The 19975-nt window shown below is 42.1% G+C and overlaps 1 protein-coding gene across 4 annotated transcripts in view; it reads right to left on the bottom strand.

Moving 5' to 3' along the window:
- SERGEF (secretion regulating guanine nucleotide exchange factor) overlaps positions 1–19975 on the bottom strand; it is a 234296-nt gene that overhangs the window by 206507 nt on the left and 7814 nt on the right. For 3 of the 4 annotated variants that reach the window (XM_043481332.1, XM_043481329.1, XM_043481330.1), the window contains exons 5-8: positions 14986–15046; positions 9938–10051; positions 5033–5095; positions 124–282 (exon numbers count right to left, since the gene is read on the bottom strand). In XM_043481332.1, the coding sequence (XP_043337267.1) occupies positions 124–282; positions 5033–5095; positions 9938–10051; positions 14986–15046 (397 nt within the window). The remainder of the gene's footprint in view (positions 1–123; positions 283–5032; positions 5096–9937; positions 10052–14985; positions 15047–19975) is intronic. The other variant, XM_043481331.1, reaches the window with a different exon arrangement.

Genomic DNA, 19975 nt, shown 5'->3' with positions numbered 1-19975 from the left:
TCCCAGTCCTTCAAGCTTTTCATCAGTGAAAACCAACCCACCTAATCCCACGCATCCAGAGCTATTTAGACAGCTGTCCCCCAGCTGCTCTTCCCAACCACAAACTCCCTGCCGCTCTCTCACCTGTCTGAGCAACCAGGTGTGTCCACCCACTCCAGACAGCAGCGATCTTTTCATTCTGGAAATAATGTGCTTCTATTCTCTGGGGCAGAAGGAGGAAAGCAGCCTGGGAAGCCAGTTGCCCATGTTTGTTGCTTCCCCAAACATACAGCTCTCCTGCATCTTTAAACAAACAGAAGGGAAACAAAAGAGGTGAAGAAACATTAGCCCAAAATGATGGAAAATAACCTGAGGCTGGGGGAAAAAAGTGGCTCAAAGAAGTTGTATTATTCTTACCCTACAATATTGAATAGAGCAAAGCAAGATACCAAATTCATGTATAGCATAATACGTAAGATTTTTTTAAAATTCTATAAATAGGAAAAAAAGCCAAATGTTCTTAACAGTTTGTCAAGGAACAGGAAAGTGAGTTTATTTTTTCATTAATTCATTCAACAAATATTTATTCAACATCCACCATGTGCAAGACATATGGTTCTCCGTTTTCTACATTTTTTAAATAAATGCTTACCTTTTGTTAGGAAAAATATATATTAGCTTTTCAAAATAACAGGTTAAAAGGCAAATTATTTAAAGTTTAAATTTTATAAATATCTGATGATTTCATCACATGCCCTGTTCAGTGGAAAATATAGTTATCGTATCACATTCGCATAGCACTTAAGCTCATTTGAACCTCACAATAATCCTGTGATATAAGCAGGAATGAGACTGACTGACATTATGATTTAATAGAAAGAGAGCAAATTCAGTCAAGTGACTCTGGCTTCTATTCTTGGATCTGCTAACTAGTTATTGACCTTGGACAAACCACTTCCTCTGCAAACCTTAGTTTCACCAGCTGAAGACTGGGGGGAAAGCTGATGGTGGAGAAGGACACTAGAACTGACGTACAGGAGAGACCAGTGGGCGACTGCGGCAAGCCAGAGGGCACATGGCTGTCCAGAAGGCATTCAAGTTCAACAGATCTTTAACTGGAAGTCAAACAAAAGGGGGCACGGGCTACAGTCTGCCTTATGAATCTACAGTCTGTGACTCCTTGGATGATATCTAAGTGCTTCCCCAACCCGAAATGTAACACTGCACAGTACCCACTGCATGGTGCCCACAGGCGGCTAAGGAACCCTTGAAATGTGGCTAGTCCAAATGAGATGTTTTGAAGACAAAAAAAAAAGCACAATGCATTGCAAAAACTTAGTGCAAAAACAAAGAGTGTGGCTCCTTAATAATTTTCATATTGATCACACGTTGCAATAATATTTTGGCTATACTGGGTTAAGCAAAATAAATTATTAAAATTAACTCGCCTGTTTCTTTTTACTTTTTGCAATGCAGCTCACATTATATTTCTCCTAGACAGCACTCTTCTGGAAGATAAATTAACCAAGGCTCGGAGACATTAAGTGACTTTCAAGATTGCGAGGCTTATTAGGGATCAAGCAGGACCAGAAGCCGGATTTTCCACTTCCACTGCATCCTGTAACCTCCCCATAAAGGTTTGCAGCATTGCTTGCCCTGGAGCAGCTCAATCTATTCTCAAAAAGCAATCAGAAGCCAAAGAGTATCATTAAAGGATATGAGGTCAAGACTTGGGGTTTAAGTCCCAGATCTGCTGCTGGATCACTCTCTGGCACTAGGCACGTCACTTCACATTCTGGGTCTCTGTTTCACAGTCTAAAATGTGTGCTCAGACCCTCAGTCATGTCCGACTCTTTGCAACCCCATGGAGGGTAGCCCACCAGGCTCCTCTGCCTACAGAATTTTCCAGGCAAGAATACTGGGGTGGGTTGCCATTTCCTTCTCCAGGGCATTTTCCCAACCCAGGGATCAAACTTGTATCTCTTACATCTCCTGCATTGGCAGGGAGGTTCTTTACCACTAGGGCCCCCAGGGAAGCCCAAGTCTAAAATGAGGGACCATAAACCAGTGGAGTCTTTGTGTCAGCCAGGTGACCTTGCAGCACTGACATACTGCAGTTCTGTACAGCAAAGGTGGTCTACTTCATGCCTAGAGAGAGGGCAACCTCCCTGGACCTCACCAGGGTGTGCTAAGTATGAGGATCCCTTACAAGAGGGAAGTGGAGCCCCTCGGCAAAGTCTCCACCCGTGAAAGGGACTGCTGAGCTACCAAAGTGCCACTGACAATGAGCTTGTGTCTGTTATAAGCCTTCATTCATCTTAGTAAGTCTAAGCCGTCTTTTTGCAAAGACAAACTGTCTTCCACAAGCAGATCATTACGCTGTTGCATCAGCAGGCAAAATTTAATTCTGCTGCAATGCCAAATAGTTACATAAGCTACAACTCCAGAGAGGTCTAGAGAGCACCGAACAAAATGCAGTGTGTCACGGCTTGAACTGGACCAGGAAAGAGGGATATTAATCTTGACCCTTTTAAGACACTTTCAAAATATCCAAAACCAATTTACCTTGTGCATATACTCCAAAAATCACTAAATTGTACACTTTAAAGGGGTGAATTTCATATATGAAGTACATCTCAATAAAAAATTCAACATCTATGTGTTTAAAACACCATTAGAAAAGTACCCGCATATGAAATAATAAATAGTTTTAGTAATATAAGATTTTTGAAGAAATCAATGTTAACGAGCAATTAGAAGAATCTCTAGGTTTACATAATACTAGCCATTTTAAGTTAGACTAAGAGTTGAAACCTTAGTCTCTTCTTATTCTCGGAAAAGAATGCCTTCTCCCAGAGCTGGTGAGGACTACACGGGATGAACTAGTCACCTCTCGTCCCCTCTATAAAAGGGGAGGTGGGGGACCACATGCCCAGAAGAGTCCCTTAGAGCTGGCATTCATTTCAGCTCAACCTTTCTAGCATATCTACAAATCTACCTAATATGAGCCAGAGGCTAAAAGCAGGTATTTCCTTCATTAGCTAGTTGCTTTTAATTCATTAAATATCAAATTATCTGTAATTCAGAATTTGTAAAGTATTTAAACTCTCACATTACAGCTCTTGTGTTCTGGACACCATAACAACTCCTCAAATTTTATGTTGAAGAATGCATGCCCCCATTAATTTACAGATACAGTGTACACATCTTTAAGTTCCACATAAAACACTGAAAATACAGTGTATGAAAGTCATTTCCCTTTACTTAAAAAATGCAATGCATTCAACTCTGGGCGAAACGGCTTACCAACATACGTCTCTCATAGCTATAGTCTCCAGTCTACCTGCAGGAGTCAGGGCAATCTGGGCTTTGAAAAAGATAAACTTTGAGAGAGATAACTTTCACTTTCAAGAAAATGTGGGGGCTTCCCTGGTGGTTCAGTGGTAAAGAATCCGCCTGCCAATCCAGGAGACATGGGTTCAATCCCTGATCCGGGAAGATCCCACAGGTCACAGAGCAACTAAGCCCACAGCTACTGAGCCTGTGCTCTAGAGCCTGGGAGCCGCAACTACTGAGCTCACATCCCACAACTACTAGGTGTGGCAAACTGCTAGGGGGAAGCCCACGCGTCCCAGAGCATGTGCTCGGCAACAAGAGAAGCACTCGGACCACAACTAGAGTAGCTCCCACCTGCTGCACCTAGAGAAAAGCCTCTGCAGCTACAAAGAGCCAACGCAACCAAAAAAAAAAGCTGCATTTTCACTAGACAGTTTATACTGTATTGGCTAAGTGTGTCAAATGGATGGATGGATGGAAACATAGCCAAGACAGACAGATATACATAGTGTGTGAGAGAAAAAAGACTAGAAAGAGAGTGAAAGCGAAAGTCACTCAGTCCTGTCCGACTCTGCGACCCCATGGACTATATAGTCTGCGGAATTCTCCAGGCCAGAATACTGGAGTGGGGGCAGATTAAAGAGATGGAATAGAGAGGTCAACTAGAGAAATATATAAAAACATAAAATAAATTAGAAAAATATACACACAACTAGACTTAGCGATATAGGGAGACCTTGGTTAGATAGAAAGACGGAAGATAAAAATAGAAACATGTAGTTAAATAAAACAGAGAAGATAAACAGAGAGAACAGACAGGGCAACAGATAAAAGGAGTAGAAAGATACAGGGCTTCCCTGGTGGCTCAGCTGGTAAAAAATCTGCCTGTAATGCGGGAGACCTGGGTTCGATCCCCTGGGTGGGGAAGATCCCCTAGAGAAGGGAACAGCTACCCATTCCAGTATTCTGGTCTGGAGAATTCCATGGACTAAACAAGATCGTAGAGAGTCCGACATGATTGAGTGACAAAGCAAAGCAAAAATATGCTAGTTTGAGATTAAATAGCTAGAGAAGAGAAAGCTAGAGAAGCTAGAAAGCTTAGACAGTTGTATGTGTGTATGTGTTTAGTCGCTCAGTCATGTCTGACTCTTTGCAACCCCATGGACTGTAGCCCGCCAGGCTCCTCTGTCCATGAGATTCTCCAGGCAAAAATACTGGAGTGGGTAGCCATTCCCTTCTCCAGGAGATCTTCCTTACCCAGGGGTCAAACTTGGGCCTCCTGCATTGCTGGAAGACTGTTCACTGACTGAGCCACCAGGGAAGTTTAAAATAGTTACATTAGACATCAAAACAGATTAGATGAATAACAATACGTTATACATAAATTTACTGTTGGTTATACGATTTGACAATCACAACTACTCCAAAAGATATTTTTATCCCTATTGTACAGCTGAGAAAACAAACTCAGAGGAAAGGAAGTGAGCCTCTGTTTCACATGAGTGTTTTAACGTGTATTATCATACGAAATTCTGAAAACTATCCCCAAAATATTTTATAGACAAGTCAATGGTCTCGGGAAGGTAAAGTGACTTGCTAAGATCACATCAGCAGTGGCATCATTATCCTGACTCCATCATCTATGCTTTTCCATCTGTATCCCAACAGCAACACTTGAGGCAAAAACACCCAGAATTCTGAATGGCACGTGACCTACCTGTCAGTGAAGCTGAGTGATCAGAGCCAGCAAGAACACATACTGCTTGAGAATTCTCTAGGCCTACCAAAAAAAAAAATTCTTTTGAAATCACATTTATAACAGAATAAATTGGGTAGAGAAGGGTCACAAGCAGTGACCCACCAGCACCTGGGGAGAAACTCAGCCAAAGCATGAAGGTCTGAGTCAGCAGCACTGGCCAAGAAGATGAGTGGCATGGTAGAGAGACTGGTGATACCCAGGAGGCTGAACAAATAAGTAAATATTTTGAGGATAAAGGAGTCAGATTTCCCAGTATCAGAAAAGAGAAGAAAGGAACAGATATGAAAAGGTGGAAGGCTAGAATCGACCATTTGACACAGGATTGTAACTGAAGTCAGGGTAAACTCATGGTTTCTACAAAAGATAAACAAACATAGGTGTACGTACATATAAACACAAGTGTGTGTCCCTGTATATTTCCTTGCTCTGTCCGTGGAGTGGGCTCAGAAGCAGTGACATCTCTTATATTCAGATGCTATCAAGTGCAGACACTGAGACACAAGTCCAGGCCTTCTAACAACACACAGACAGTACTAGAATTTGAACTTGCCTCCCATCTCAAATCCAGGCTCTTCCTCCCTAAATACACTGCTTTCAATGATGAGGTATAATCTCACTCAACTCTGCTCAAATCTGTGGTCACCTGGTCTGGCATGCAGATATGCAGTCTTATTCCATAACTTTCTTCTGACATTTCTATTTAATTTACTCAGTTCAGTTCAGTCACTCAGTAGTGTCCAACTATTTGTGACCCCATGGACTGCAGCATGCCAGGCTTCCCTGTCCATCACCAACTCCCGGAGTTTGCGCAAACTCATGTCCATCACGTTGGTGATGCCATCCAACCATCTCATCCTCTGTCGTCCCCTTCTCTTCCTGCCTTCAGTCTTTCCCAGCATCAGGGTCTTTTCAAATGAGTCAGTTCTTCACATCAGGTGGCCAAAGTATAAGAGTTTCAGCTTCAGCATGAGTCCTTCCAATGAATATTCAAGATTTCCTTTAGGATGGACTGGTTCCTTAGGATTTCCCTTAGGATCTCCTTGGAGTTCAAGAGACTCTCAAGAGTCTTCTCCAACACTACAGTTCAAAAGTATCAATTCTTCAGTGCTCAGCTTTCTTTATGGTCCAACTCTCACATCCATACATGATCACTGGAAAAACCATAGCTTTGTCTAGATGGACCTTTGTCAGCAAAGTAATGTCTCTGCTTTGTAATATGCTGTCTAGGTTGGTCACAGCTTTTCTTCCAAGGAGCAAGGGTCTTTTAATTTCATGGTTGCAGTCACCATCTACAGTGATTTTGGAGCCCCCAAAAATAAAGTCTCTCACTGTTTCCATTGTTTCCCATCTATTTGCCATGAAGTGATGGGACTAGATGCCATGATCATAGTTTTCTGAATGTTGAGTTTTAAGCCAGCTTTTTCACTCTCCTCTTTCACCTTCACCGAGAGTCTCTCTAGTTCCTCTTTGCTTTCTGCCATAAGAGTGGTGTCATATGCATATCTGAGGTTATTGATATTCCTCCCAGCAATCTTGATTCCAGCTTGTGCTTCCTCCAGCCCAGCGTTTTTCATGATGTACTCTGCATATAAGTTAAATAAGCAGGGTGACAACAGCGTTGACGTACTCCTTTCCCGATTTGGAACCAGTCTGTTGTTCCATGTCTGGTTCTAACTGTTGCTTCTTGACCTGCATACAGATTTCTCAGAAGGCAGCTAATGTGGTCTGGTATTCCTATCTCTTGAATTTTCCACAGTTCGTAGTGATCCACACAGTCAAAGGCTTTGGCATAGTCAATAAAGCAGAAGTAGATGTTTTTCTGGAACTCTCTTGCTTTTTCTATGATCCAGCGGATATTGGCAATTTGATCTCTGGTTCCTCTACCTTTTCTAAATCCAGCTTGAACATCTGGTAGTTCACGGTTCATATACTGTTGGAGCCTGGCTTGGAGAATTTTGAGCATTACTTTGCTACCGTGTGAGATGAGTACAACTGTGCAGTAGCTTGAACATTTTTTGGCATTGCCTTTCTTAGGGATTGAAATGAAAACTAGCTTTTCTCAGTCCTGTGGCCACTGCTGAGTTTTCCAAATTTATTGGCATATTGAGTGCAGCACTTTCACAGCATCATCTTTTAGGATTTGAAAGAGCTCAACTGGAATTCCATCACCTCCACTAGCTTTGTTCATAGTGATGCTTCCTAAGGCCCACTTGACTTTGCATTCCAGGATGCCTGGCTCTAGGTGAGTGATCACACCATCATGGTTATCTGGGTCCTGAAGATTTTTTTATATAGTTCTTCTGTGTATTTTTGCCACCTCTTAATATCTTCTGCTTCTGTTAGATCCATACCATTTCTGTCCTTTATTGTGCCCATCTTTGCATAAAATGTTCCTTTGGTATCTCTAATTTTCCTGAAGAGATCACTAGTCTTTCCCATTCTATTGTTTTCCTCTATTTCTTTGCATGGATCACTGAGGAAGGCTTCCTTATCTCTCCTTGCTATTCTTTGGAATTCAGCATTCAGATGGGTATAGCTTTCCTTTTCTCCTTTGCCTTTAGCTTCTCTTCTTTTCTCAGATATTTGTAAGGCCTCCTCTGACAACCATTTTGCCTTTTTGCATTTTTTTTTCCTCTGGGATGATCTTGATCACTGCCTCCTATACAATGTCAAGAACCTCCGTCCTTGGTTCTTCAGGCACTCTGTCTAGCACATCTAATCCCTTGAGTCTATTTGTCACTTCCACTATATAATTGTAAGGGATTTGATTTAGGTCATACCTGAATCATCTAGTGGTTTTCCCTACTTTCTTCAATTTAAGTCTGAATTTTGCAGTAAGGAGTTCATGATCTGAGCCACAGTCAGCTTCTGGTCTTGTTTTTGCTGACTTTATAGAGCTTCTCCAGTGTCTTAATAAAATATCCCTCATGCCTTCAAGTATCCTATAGAATGACAAAGGGACAAAGCAGATGTTTTTGCCACTTTCATCAGAGAGGAGGCACCTGTCCCCTAGTGGCCAGGTTGGGAGAGGATGCCCAGGGTTCCAGCTCCAGAACTGATGGTGATGATGTAAAGAAGGGGGGGAGGTAAAGTGAAAAACTTTGAGGTCAGGAAGCTGATATCTCTGCTAATGTCTCATCAGAAAACTCCCCCAAATCACCTCTGAATCTAAGCTGTGCCCTGAGATGATCCCCAACCAGGTTAAGTCAAATCAAATAAAAATATTACTGATTCCTTTTAGATAAGAAATCTGTACAAAAACAGAAAGTAGACACAGTCCCTACCCTTAAAATGCTCATCATCTTTGGCATTTGGGAAAACATGTAAACAACTCATAACAATACAACACGCTGTGCTGTCCCTGCAGAGAAAGAAAATGCCAACGGAGGCAAGAAGTGGGAAGAGTCTTTCAGTTGCAGCTGAGCTAGGACCTGAAAAATTATCTGGATTTTCCCAAGGAGAACAGGAAGGAAAAGGCATTCTGTGCAGAGGTAATAGTCTGCCCACAAGCACATAGGGATGAGAACACAGTGTATGCCCAGGGAGCAGTGAATACCGTTGTGAGGCAGGAAAAATGTTTGGGAAGTATGAGTGTATATTACAGATGCTTTCAATGTGAAGCAGACTCTCTGGCGTGTGTCCCGTGGCCCCTTCCCCTTCTCTGAGAGAACTCTCCCCAACTCAACCCATGGGCTTCAGAGAGCTAACCTTACCTCCGCAGCAGGGGAAAGCCTTGAGGACTCAATCAGATCAGGGACTTCTCTGGTGGTCCAGTGCCTAAGACTCTACACTCCAATGCAGGGGGCCTGGGTTCAATCCCTGGTCAGGGAACTAGATCCCACATGCTACAACTAAAGATTCCACATGCTAGAACTAAGACCAGGTACAGTCAAATAAGCAAATAAATATTTTATTTAAAAAGAGAGAGAGAGAGTGGGAATCGGAACATCCCAACAACTTGTAGCACGCTCCCACTGAGGCTCACTCCTCAGTCTTCTTCCCCCTGCTTCTTACCACCCTCAAAAATCCCTCCTTTGCTCTGAGCTAGAGGAGAGGAGAGGTTTCCTGACAGCTTTTTCCTAGGGCCAACCCTCAGTGAACTGGATCACAAAGTCAGAGAGCCAGAGAGGAAGAGGAGGAGGAGGTGGAGACGTGGTGCTACATATGGAGAGAGAAAGGCCCACTAGGAGAGTGGAGAGGGAGAGAGGCAGGAAGTCGTAGCGACTAACTTCCCAACAAAAGACTGACCAGCAGACCGGTAGGCAGCACCCTTCCTACCTACTCTTCATGTGCTCATGGAGAGACCTCCCTAAGGGAACACTTCCAGCCCCTCCCTCTACATCCTCACTCGCTCCTGCTTTCCCCTGGGGAGTGGCTGGGCAGGCAAGCAGGGTCTTCCAGGCTTCTCTCTCTGGGATGTGCCTGCCTGCAGGGGGCGCCTCCTCCAGGCGCTCAGAGGCACCATGAATTTAGCAGGACTGCCTGCAGCTGCTCCAGTGCCTGGGGGGTAAATCCAAGCTGGGATTCAGAACCTGGAGGCTCACTACTGCTACCCGTTATTTCCAAACACCTAACTCATGTCTTCCAACCTAACTTTTAACATTTTTAGAACTACCATTTTGATTTCTACCTACCTGACTTGCATCTGTCTCTCAATGGGTTCTGAACTCTGGCACCAAAGAGGGGTACTTTTACTGGGCCCACAAAAATCCCAAAAAATCAAGGGACCTACCAACAGAGAGTTAAGACAGAGAGACCAAGAAACAGCAAAAGAAAAACGCCATTTACCCATTTTCTGCATGCCGGTATCTCCATTTCCAGACAAAGAATGAATACAGGACTCAGAAGAAATAAGGGCCTTACCTGTCACTGTGCTGGGTTCCTTTGCTGTCAGAAACAGTGGGAGAGTCTGCCCAGGACACAGTCGCCGTCCAGATGATGCCAAACCAGTTCCCCATTGGAACACAGTGCCACGAGCTTACCAGGGGAGTAGGAGAGAAAAAAGAGATGTTTACTTGGATTAAGACTAGACGGCGCTTTCAACCTCAGGCCATAAGAGATTCCCCATTCATGCTTAGTTAGCATGAATGAAAAAGCTTATGAATAAGCTTACTGCCTCAAGCCAGCCTATGGCTAGTCCTAGGGATTACCACCAAGCCAATCACAAATTCAATCTTCAGGGCCACCTAAGACCATTGGTGGAAATCCCAACATAGTAAAACTCCCTCCAGAAAGTTCTCCTTTGACTCCCCTGGAGTCAAATTTGACTCCTCCAGAGTCAAGTTACTGGAATGATATCTTTTTCATGAAACTTGAAAAGACAACCCAGACTCCAGACCAAGCAGGAAGCAACCTTCAAGCCTGCCACGTCCATGCCTCCCATTTACTGGATGAGAAACTGAAGCCTGAAGAGGGCATGCGATTTGTCCAAGGTCATACAGGGAGCAGGGAGCAGAGAAAACACCAGGACTCAACTCTCTGCCCCTAACATAGTGCCTTTTCTACTACACCAAGATGAATTCTGAGATTCCTAATTGCCAAGTAAATACATATTTATGACTGCAAGTTTCTTAACAGCCACCATTTCCACATGTGGAATGGTCTTTTGTTTCCATATTCACTGGATCTAATTCATATACCAAAGTTCTGAAACTCATACAAATGTGTAGATGAAATATCACATATTTGGCCTACAGTCAGATGTGTGTAACTAGGCTCCATCACACAACAGCAACATTAAGATACTGATCCTCCAGAAGTGTCCTATACCCAATGGTCCTCTAGGCTGAAAACAGACAAGCTTGCTGTATGAAATGTAAGTTGTGATGATTGAGCACAAAGTGAACAAAACACAGTGTTGAAACAAAACAAAACTTATCAACTCTTCAACAAATTGCGAGAGAAAAAACAGAGAGGAAAAGGTACATAAAGAAACTGGAGATGTCCAATAAAGGACTAATATTTAAAATATACAGTTAACTCCTAAAACTCAACAACAAAAATAAAACCTGATTCAAAAATGAGCAAAGGACTTGAATAGACTTTTCTCCAAATATACAAATGGCCATAAACACATGAAAAGATGATCAACATCACTAATCATTAGGGAAATGAAATCAAAACTACCTTGAAATTGTCACTTTACACTCATTGGGATGGCACTGGGATTGCTACTACAACAAGGGTTGACAAGGATGTGAAGAAATTTGGGAACCTTCTGCACTACTGGTGGTCATGTAAATTGGTACAGCCGCTGTGGAAAACAGTATGGCAATTCCCCCCAAAACTAAAAATAGAATTCCTGTATGATCCAGCAATAATACTTCTGGGTAAATATCCAAAAGAATTGAAAGCAAGATCTAGAAGTGATATCTGTACACCCATGTTCATGGCCATATTATTCACAATAGCCAAAATACAGACACAACCCAACTGTCCATCAATAGATGAATGGATAAGCAAAATGTGGTATATACATATAGGAGAATACCATTAAGTCTTAAAAAAGAAGGAAATCCTGACATTTGCTATAACATGGACATACTTTGAGGATATTATATTGAGTGAAATAAGCCACAAAAAGACAAAATAGACTGTATGATTCCACTTACATGAGGTACCTGTGTGAGTGGTCAAAATCACGGAAATAGAAAGAATGGTGGGTGCCAGGGACTGGGGGAAGGGGAAATGAGGATTTATTGTTTAATGGATATAGGATTTCAGTTTTACAAGATGAAAAAAATTTCTGGAATGGACTGTGGTAATAATGCACAATAATGTGAATGTACTTAACCCCACTCAATTGTACACTTAAAAATGATTAAGATGATAAAACTATATTATGTGTATTTTATCACAATAAAAAACTAAAAGGAATAGGGACTTCCCTGGTAGTTCAATGGCTAAGACACCATGCTCCCAATGCAGGGGGCCCAGGTTTGATCCCCGGTCAGGGAACTAGATCCCACATGCTACAACTAAAGATCCTCATTGAAGATCCTGCATGCCACAGCTGAGACCTGGCACAACCAAATTTTCAAAAAGGAATAAATAAATTTTAAAAGAGAAAGAGATAGACATGAGATACATATTAACTAACCGCAATGATAGATCTAATTTGGATCCTGATTCAAACAAAACCATAAAAAGTACTTTTGAAACAATCAGGGAAATTTAAACACTGACTGGATGCTTAATGAAATTACAGAATTACTGATAATTTTTTGCAGATATGATGGTGGTATTTTTTTTTTTTTTTTTGGTAATGTTTTCAGAAAAAGTCCTTATCTTTTTGAGATGCAGGTAGAAATATTTACTGAAAAAAGTGGGGGAAGAAGAGGACTTAAACACATAACTGTGTTTCTTTGTAACTTGACAAAAATGTACTCATGAGACTAGCGGTCACAGAATCTTGGTAGACAAGGGGCAAGGAAACCAATGACAGGCAATTCTCTGGCTGGCCCTGCTAATTTCTAAAGGAACCTGCTTATAAAAGTATAATCACTACCATACAACTCAGTCATCACACTCCTGGGCATTTATCCCAGAGAAATGAAAATTTATGTTCACATAAAAACTTGTCCACAAATGTTTATAGCTTTGTTCTTAATAGCTAAAAACCGGAAACAGCCAAATGTGCTTCAGTGGGTGACTGGTTAAACAAACTGTGGTTGTTATAGACTGAATTGTATCCCCCGTAAAAATCATATATTGAAGTCCTAAATGTCCATGTAACTGTATTTGGAGATAGGGCCTACAGGACGTGATGAAAGTTAAATGGGTCATAAGAGCGAGGCTTCTGAAAGAATTGGTGTCCTTTTAAAACGAGAAAGATTCACCAGAGATCTCTGTCTCTCTCCACATGCATGTATAGAGGAAAAACCACGTGAGGAGAGAACAAGAAGGTAGCATCCTCAAGCCAGGAAGAGAAATGTCACTAGAAACCAACCCTCATCTTGATCTTGAACTTCTAGCCTCCTTAACTGTGAGAAAATATTAATAAATTCCTGTTGCTTAAGCCACCCACTCTGTGATATTATGTTATGGCCACCCTAGCAAGCTAATAGAGTTTAACTAACAGAGTATAACTAATACAGCTATACTGTGGAATACTGAAGCCCCCTTGTGGCTCAGATGGTAGAGTCTGCCTGCAATGCAGGAGACCCGGGTTGGATCTCTGGGTTGGGAAGATCCCCTGGAGAAGGTAATGGCAACCCACTCCAGTAATCTTGCCTGGAAAATCCCATGGATGGAGGAGCCTGGCAGGTACAGTACAGTCCATGGGGTCGCAAAGAGTCAGACACGACTGAGCGACTTCACTTTCACTTTTTCATGGAATACTACTTAGCAATAACAAGGAACAAATTATTGATACTCCCAGCTTGGATGAATCTCCATGGAGTCATAAGCTGAGCAAAAAAGCCAACCCCAAATGGCTATATACTGTATGATACCATTTTATAACATTCTTACAATGACATTATTATGGGAGAACAGAAGAGCTAAGAAGGGGGTGAGGGTAGGTAGAAAGTGGGTGCAGCTATAAAAGAGCAATAAGGGGGATCCTTGTGAAGGTACTGTTCTGTATCTTGACTGCGTCAAGACACCCCAGTTGAGCTATTACACTATAGCTTCACAAGATGTTATCACTGGGAGAAACTGGGCAAAGAGTGCGTGTGATCTATTTCACTTCTTACAATGGCATGTGAACCTGTAAGTCTATCAAAATAAAAACCTTAATTTTTCAAAAAACTATAATCGACCCTAAGTCCCAGGTCACAACCATGTAGCACTAGACTCTTAATCACCTCTACTCCTCTCCCGGTTCCAAGATTGGACTCACCAACACTTGGGCCTCGGCTGCCAGAGCCGGTTCAGACTGTCCTTCAGCCCAGAGGAGTGGGAGCAGAAAGCAGAAAAATGAGTAAGAGAGAGAAAAAAGGGTCATGCCTCCTCCACTTTCCACCTCTAACCTCACACACTCTGTCAGCCCTACACCCATCACCCTCTCACAGCACAGAAGACAAGCTCACTTGAAGCTTTTAAATTAATAAACATTAAAATCCACTAGAAAAGCAATGCAGTTCATGGCAAAGAATGCGGGTCTTGGAATCCAGCCTAGACTCTGATCCCAGCTCACCTTTTATTTCCCAACTCCCTGTATAACCTCAGACAAGCTCTTTAACTCTCTGGACCTCAGTTTCTTCATATGTAAGACATACAACAATTATGTATAAAATAAATAAGCAATCAGGATATATTGTACAAGGAACATGGTCAATATTTTCTAACGATCATAAATGGAATGTAATCTTTGAAAACTGGGCATCAATATGTTGTATACCCAACACTTATATAATATTATAAATCAACTATACCTCAATTTAAAAAAAACTTAACTCACATTACTGCACGGCTATGAAGATTAATGAGCTACTAATTAAACGACGGGAGCGTCCTTGGTGGCTTAGCAGTAAAGAATCTGCCTGCCAATGCAGGAGACGCAAGAGATACGGGTTCCATCCCTGGGTCGGGAAGATCCCCTGGAGAAGGAAATGGCTCCCACTCCAGAATTCTTGCCTGGGCAATCCCATGGACAGAGGAGCCTGGCAGGGTTTCAGTCCACGGGGTCTCAAAAAAGTCAGATGCAACTTAGCGACTGAACGACACCAAACAATTAAACCAAGAGAACCTAGCACCAAGCCTAGAACACAATGAAAAGCTAGACCACCTCATTTCCTTCCTCCCTAGCTGTTGAAGGCTTTCCTGCATGACTTCTGCCTTACATCCCCTCCTTTTAATCAGACTGGAGCACAGCAGACATTCTGAATTACTTCTTAAAGTTTATTTCTTTCACAGCTCCATGTCTCCTTATTACATGCCCATTAAGAAAATAATAGCAAAATGATCACCTGTTGAAGCTAAAGCATGCCTCAGTCCAGCAGCAATACTAACAACCTTCTCTCTCAGGAGCTGTCAAAACAAAGAAAAGGATGGTGATCTCAGAACTATCCATCTACAAAGTGTTATGTAATTTATGCACAAATACAATGTGGCATGGTCCTCATTATGCATCTGATTAGTGTGGCGCTCCAAATCCCCAACATTTCCATTCACAAATGCCTCTATATGTATCCCTAAAAGGCAAAGTATTTTTCAAATACCATATCACAATGCCACTCAGGGCTAGGAGGCACCTGCAAGGTCATCCGGTCCAGGAGTTGGCAAAAGTTTTCCATAAAGGGACAGATAGTGAATATTTTAGACTCTGTTACACCACTATACTTTGCCATTGTAACATAAAAACATTCATAAATATATGAATAGGTGTGGTTGTGTTCCAATAAATCTTTATTTACCAAGGCGTCTAGTTTGCTGATCTCTGATCTAGTCCAATCCGCACTCAATGCTAGAAACCCTTCGACAACACCCCACCAAGGGTCATCTAACCCCTGCCCAAATACCTTCTTCCAGAAACACGGGCTCACCACCTCCCCAGATGCCTGCCCACGTTTGCACGTTTCCATCTGTCTCCCTAGGTGGAACCAAAGCTAACTGGCTATTGCTTCTGACAGGGCTTTCCAAACATTTGAAGTCAGCTGTCATGTCTTCTCTAAGACATCTTGCAGTGGCTTTAAAAATAGGTCCTCCAGGGGTGGGTGTGGGAGGCTCAAGACGGAGGGGATATATGTATACATAGAGCTGATTCATTTTGTTGTACAGCGGAAAACTAACAAAACATTGCAAAGCCATTATACTCCAAAAAAATAAAAATAAAATTTAAAAAGAGGTCCTCAAATTCTTTAAGACTCCTCCCTTCAGGATATGCAGCTTAATTTCCCTCACTTTCACTGTAGGCTGGTCTTAGTGACTTGCTTCTAGTGAATGGGATAAGGAAGTGTTGAGTGACTCAGAGACTAGACAATAAAAGGCACTGAAGCCTCTTGCTTGACCAAAAGCAGTGAAGTTCTCTTTCTCTCTCATCATTTTTCAGTTCAGTTCAGTCACTCAGTTGTGTCCGACTCTGCGACACCATGAACTGCAGCACGCCAGGCCTCCCTGTCCATCACCAACTCCCGGAGTCCAGCCAAACCCAAGTCCATTGAGTCGGTGATGCCATCCAACCATCTCATCTTCCGTCGTCCCCTTCTCCTTCTGCCCTCAATCTTTCCCAGCCTCGGGGTCTTTTCAAATGAGTCAGCTCTTTGCATCAGGTGGCCAGAGTACTGGAGTTTTAGCTTCAGCATCAGTCCTTCCAATGAACACCCAGGACTGATTTCCTTTAGGATGGACTGGTTGGATCTCCTTGCAGTCCAAGGGACTCTCAAGAGTCTTCTCCAACACCACAGTTCAAAAGCGTCAATTCTTCGGCGCTCAACCTTGTTTATAGTCCAACTCTCACATCCATACATGACCACTGGAAAAACCATAGCCTTGACTAGACAGACCTTTGTTGACAAAATGATGTCTCTGCTTTTTAATATGCTGTCTGGGTTGATCTAACTTTCCTTCCAAGGAGTAAGCATCTTTTAATTTCATGGCTGCAATCACCATCTGCAGTGATTTTGGAGCCCAGAAAAATAAAGTCAGCTACTAGCTACTGTTTCATCACTTTTGGGGGGAAAGCCATATCACATCTGAACAGTCCTACAGAAAGGCCCATATGGCAAGGAACTAGTCCCCTGCCCATGAGAAAGCGGGAGAAGGAACCACCAGCCCAGTCAAGCCTCCAGCAGACCTCCAGCAGCCTGACTGACATCTCGACTGCAGCCTCATGAGACCAGCTAAGCTATTCCCAGATTCCTGACCCTCCAAACTGTGAGACAATAAATGCTTGCTGTTGTAAGCTGCTAAATTTCAGGGGACGTTTATTACACAGCTATACATAACAGATACATATCTCTTCTTTAGGCCAAACATCCCCCATGCCATCAGCCATCATCGAGTTTCAAATTCCCTCCCTCTCTTGTTTTTTCTCCTCTACACTCTGGTTACTCAGTCTCTCTCTTTTAAGGGACTGTATATGCACAATCACGGCCCCTATGGGGCTTTACCATATTTGCTTATTTAGGTCCACAGTGTCTTTCTAAAGAAGGCCTGGCATGCTGCAGTCCACAGAGTCACAAAGAGTCAGACACGACTTGGTGACTGAACAGTAACAGTGTCTTTCTAAACTTTAGAGTCCTCAAAGGCAGGGTCTGAGTCTTATTCACCTCAGTGCCCAGAGCTGAAGAACTAAACCCACACCAGGACACAACATCGTTGATGCAGTGTGACCAGCACAAAGAAGGACAGAGCTCTGGCCTCCCTTCTTCTGTAGACTATAATTCCATTAATCCAGCCCACAATCACATTAGCTTCGGGGAAGATCAAATCTTACTCTTCACACAATTTCAAAACACTACCCTTACTTTTTTCTTTTCTTTTCAAAGGTAAATAAAGGGCTTTACATGTGGATTCAACCTCTTCAAAACAACTTATCTCCAATCCTTCCTCTCCACCCCACTGCTGCTGCTTTAGTTTGGGGCAGGATCATCTCTCATGCAGATTATTAGCAAGAGTTTCCTGAGGAATCTTCCTTCACTACACGCCCCCACACTTCCCCATATGGCCGCTCTCTAACTCACTGTTCTTACCATTTGTCAGATACTACCAGCCCACTCCCCACTGGCACTTCTATCACTTCCTTATATTACAATCATACTAAGCTGCTTGCAGCATCTCTAAACCTCCTGTTTTATGACTGTTTTATCCTTCTGTTTGCAATGTGCTTCTTTTCTACCTACTCTGCACATCCTCCTATCCCAAGCCAGGTCAATTTCTACTCAAATTTCAAGATTCAGCATAGGTCTATTCTCACCCTACCTTCCCCTAGAAAGAGTTCAACACTCCCTTTGGGGGCTCCACAAGCATCTAGCATAGTTCTAACACAGTAATGCATCTAGGTGTTTCTATATCAACATGTACTACTAAACTACAAGGTCCTCGAATGTTAGGATTTGGTCTTACTCAGCTTTGTCTCTCCTGCCTAAATACAGCACCTTCACACAATCAGTTCAGTTCAGTTCAGTCGCTCAGTCATGTCCGACTCTGCCTTCACACAATAGTTGCTATTAAATAAATGAATGAATTTCTCTTACACTTCACTTTAGCACATTTCTCCCATTGTTCTATAAGGTACGCATGTCAAAATGTTTTTACCTTCTTATTTTGTCATCCAACATATTTTAACCTTTGTTCCTCTGTCTTCTTTCATCATGTGACTCAAGCTAAATTAATTATAACTTATACATAAGTTTTTAAAAACTCATCTATTTGCAACTATTAATAGAAGCTATACACTTACAAGAGGGACTACACAGTCTAGAATTCCATGTATACCATATGCTATATGGACTGAGTGTATGTATGTGTTTGTTGAAAAGTCATATGTTGAGACCTAGTCCCCAGCATGATAGTATTTGGAGGTGAGGCCTTTGAAAGGTCATAAGGTCATGAGAGCAAAGCCCTTATGAATGAGATTAATCCCCTTATAAAAGGTGCTTTTCCCCTTCTCATGCTTAAGGACACAGCAAAAACACGGTTGTCTGTGGACCAGAAAGTGAGCCCTCACCAAATACCAAATCTGCTGGTGCCTTGATTTTGGACTTCTCAGCCTCCAGAGCTGTGAAAAATAAATGTTTGCTGTTTAAGCCACCCACTGTATGATATTTTTGTTAGAATAGCCCAAAGGGACTAAAACACCATGGAAACCATGACCCCAAATAATATTCCCCCAATACCAGCCAATTAGAATTCAGGTGATAGGCACAGACCCAAGCGCTATCCAATGAAAACAGATCCCATTCTTAGTCACAGTTTAGGAAAATTAGGTATGAATGGAGCAGCTTAGGTGAAACTCATTTTAGATTCCAGTATAATTTCTCTAAAAATTTGCTTCCATATCTTCAGAAAAATGTGTACATTTTAAGTACAATGCAGTGAAAAGAGCTCTGAACTAAAACCAGGAGTCCTATCTAATACTTGTGCCATCCAGTACGGTAGCCTCTAACTACATGTGGCTGTTAAACACTTAAAAGGTGACTATACTGTACTGAGATATACTCTAAAGAAAATCTACACCACAAAAAAAGTCTTCATAAAAAAAAAAAAATTAAAAAAAAAAAAGTCTTCATATAAGTTAAAGAGTATAAAATATCTCATTAGTGAAGTTTTATATTGATGATACATAAAATGAAATAATCATAGTTTGGATACACGAGACTAGTTTAAAAGTTGTTAAAATTAATTTTACCATGTCATACCATGACATGGATGAAACTTAAAAAAAGTCATATGCAATGAAAGAATCCAGACACAAAAGGTTACATATTATATAATTCCATTTATATGAAATGCCCATAAGAATTGCTGCTTTCAAACTGTGATGCTGGCAAAGACTCCTGAGAGTCCCTTGGGCAGCAAGGAGATCAAACCAGTCAATCCTAAAGGAAATCAACCCTGAATATTTGCTGGAAGCACTGACGCTGAAGTTCCAAGACTTTGGCCACCTGATCTGAAGAGCCAACTCATTGGAAAAGATTTTGATGCTGGGAAAAATTGAGGGCAAGAGGAAAAGGGGGCCACAGAGGATGAGATGGTTGAACGGCATCACTGTCTCAATGGACATGAGTTTGAGCAAACTCAGGGAGACAGTGAAAGAGGGAGAGAAGGCTGGCGCACTGCAGTTCATGGGGTCGCCAAGAGCCAGACAGGACTGAGCGATTGAACAAGAGCAGCAACAACAAGGGGCTGTTGAGAGGTGAAAGTGGGAGCTGACTGCTATTGGGCATGCAGTTTCTTTTGTGATCATAAAAATAGTCTAAAAGTAGATGATGGTGATGGCTGCACATCTCTGAATAT

Source organism: Cervus canadensis, chromosome 11, assembly GCF_019320065.1.
Source record: "Cervus canadensis isolate Bull #8, Minnesota chromosome 11, ASM1932006v1, whole genome shotgun sequence".
Classification (NCBI taxonomy): Eukaryota; Metazoa; Chordata; class Mammalia; order Artiodactyla; family Cervidae; genus Cervus; species Cervus canadensis.
Note: the sequence above shows the minus strand (reverse complement) of the source record. Positions and strands in the feature narration are given on the sequence as shown.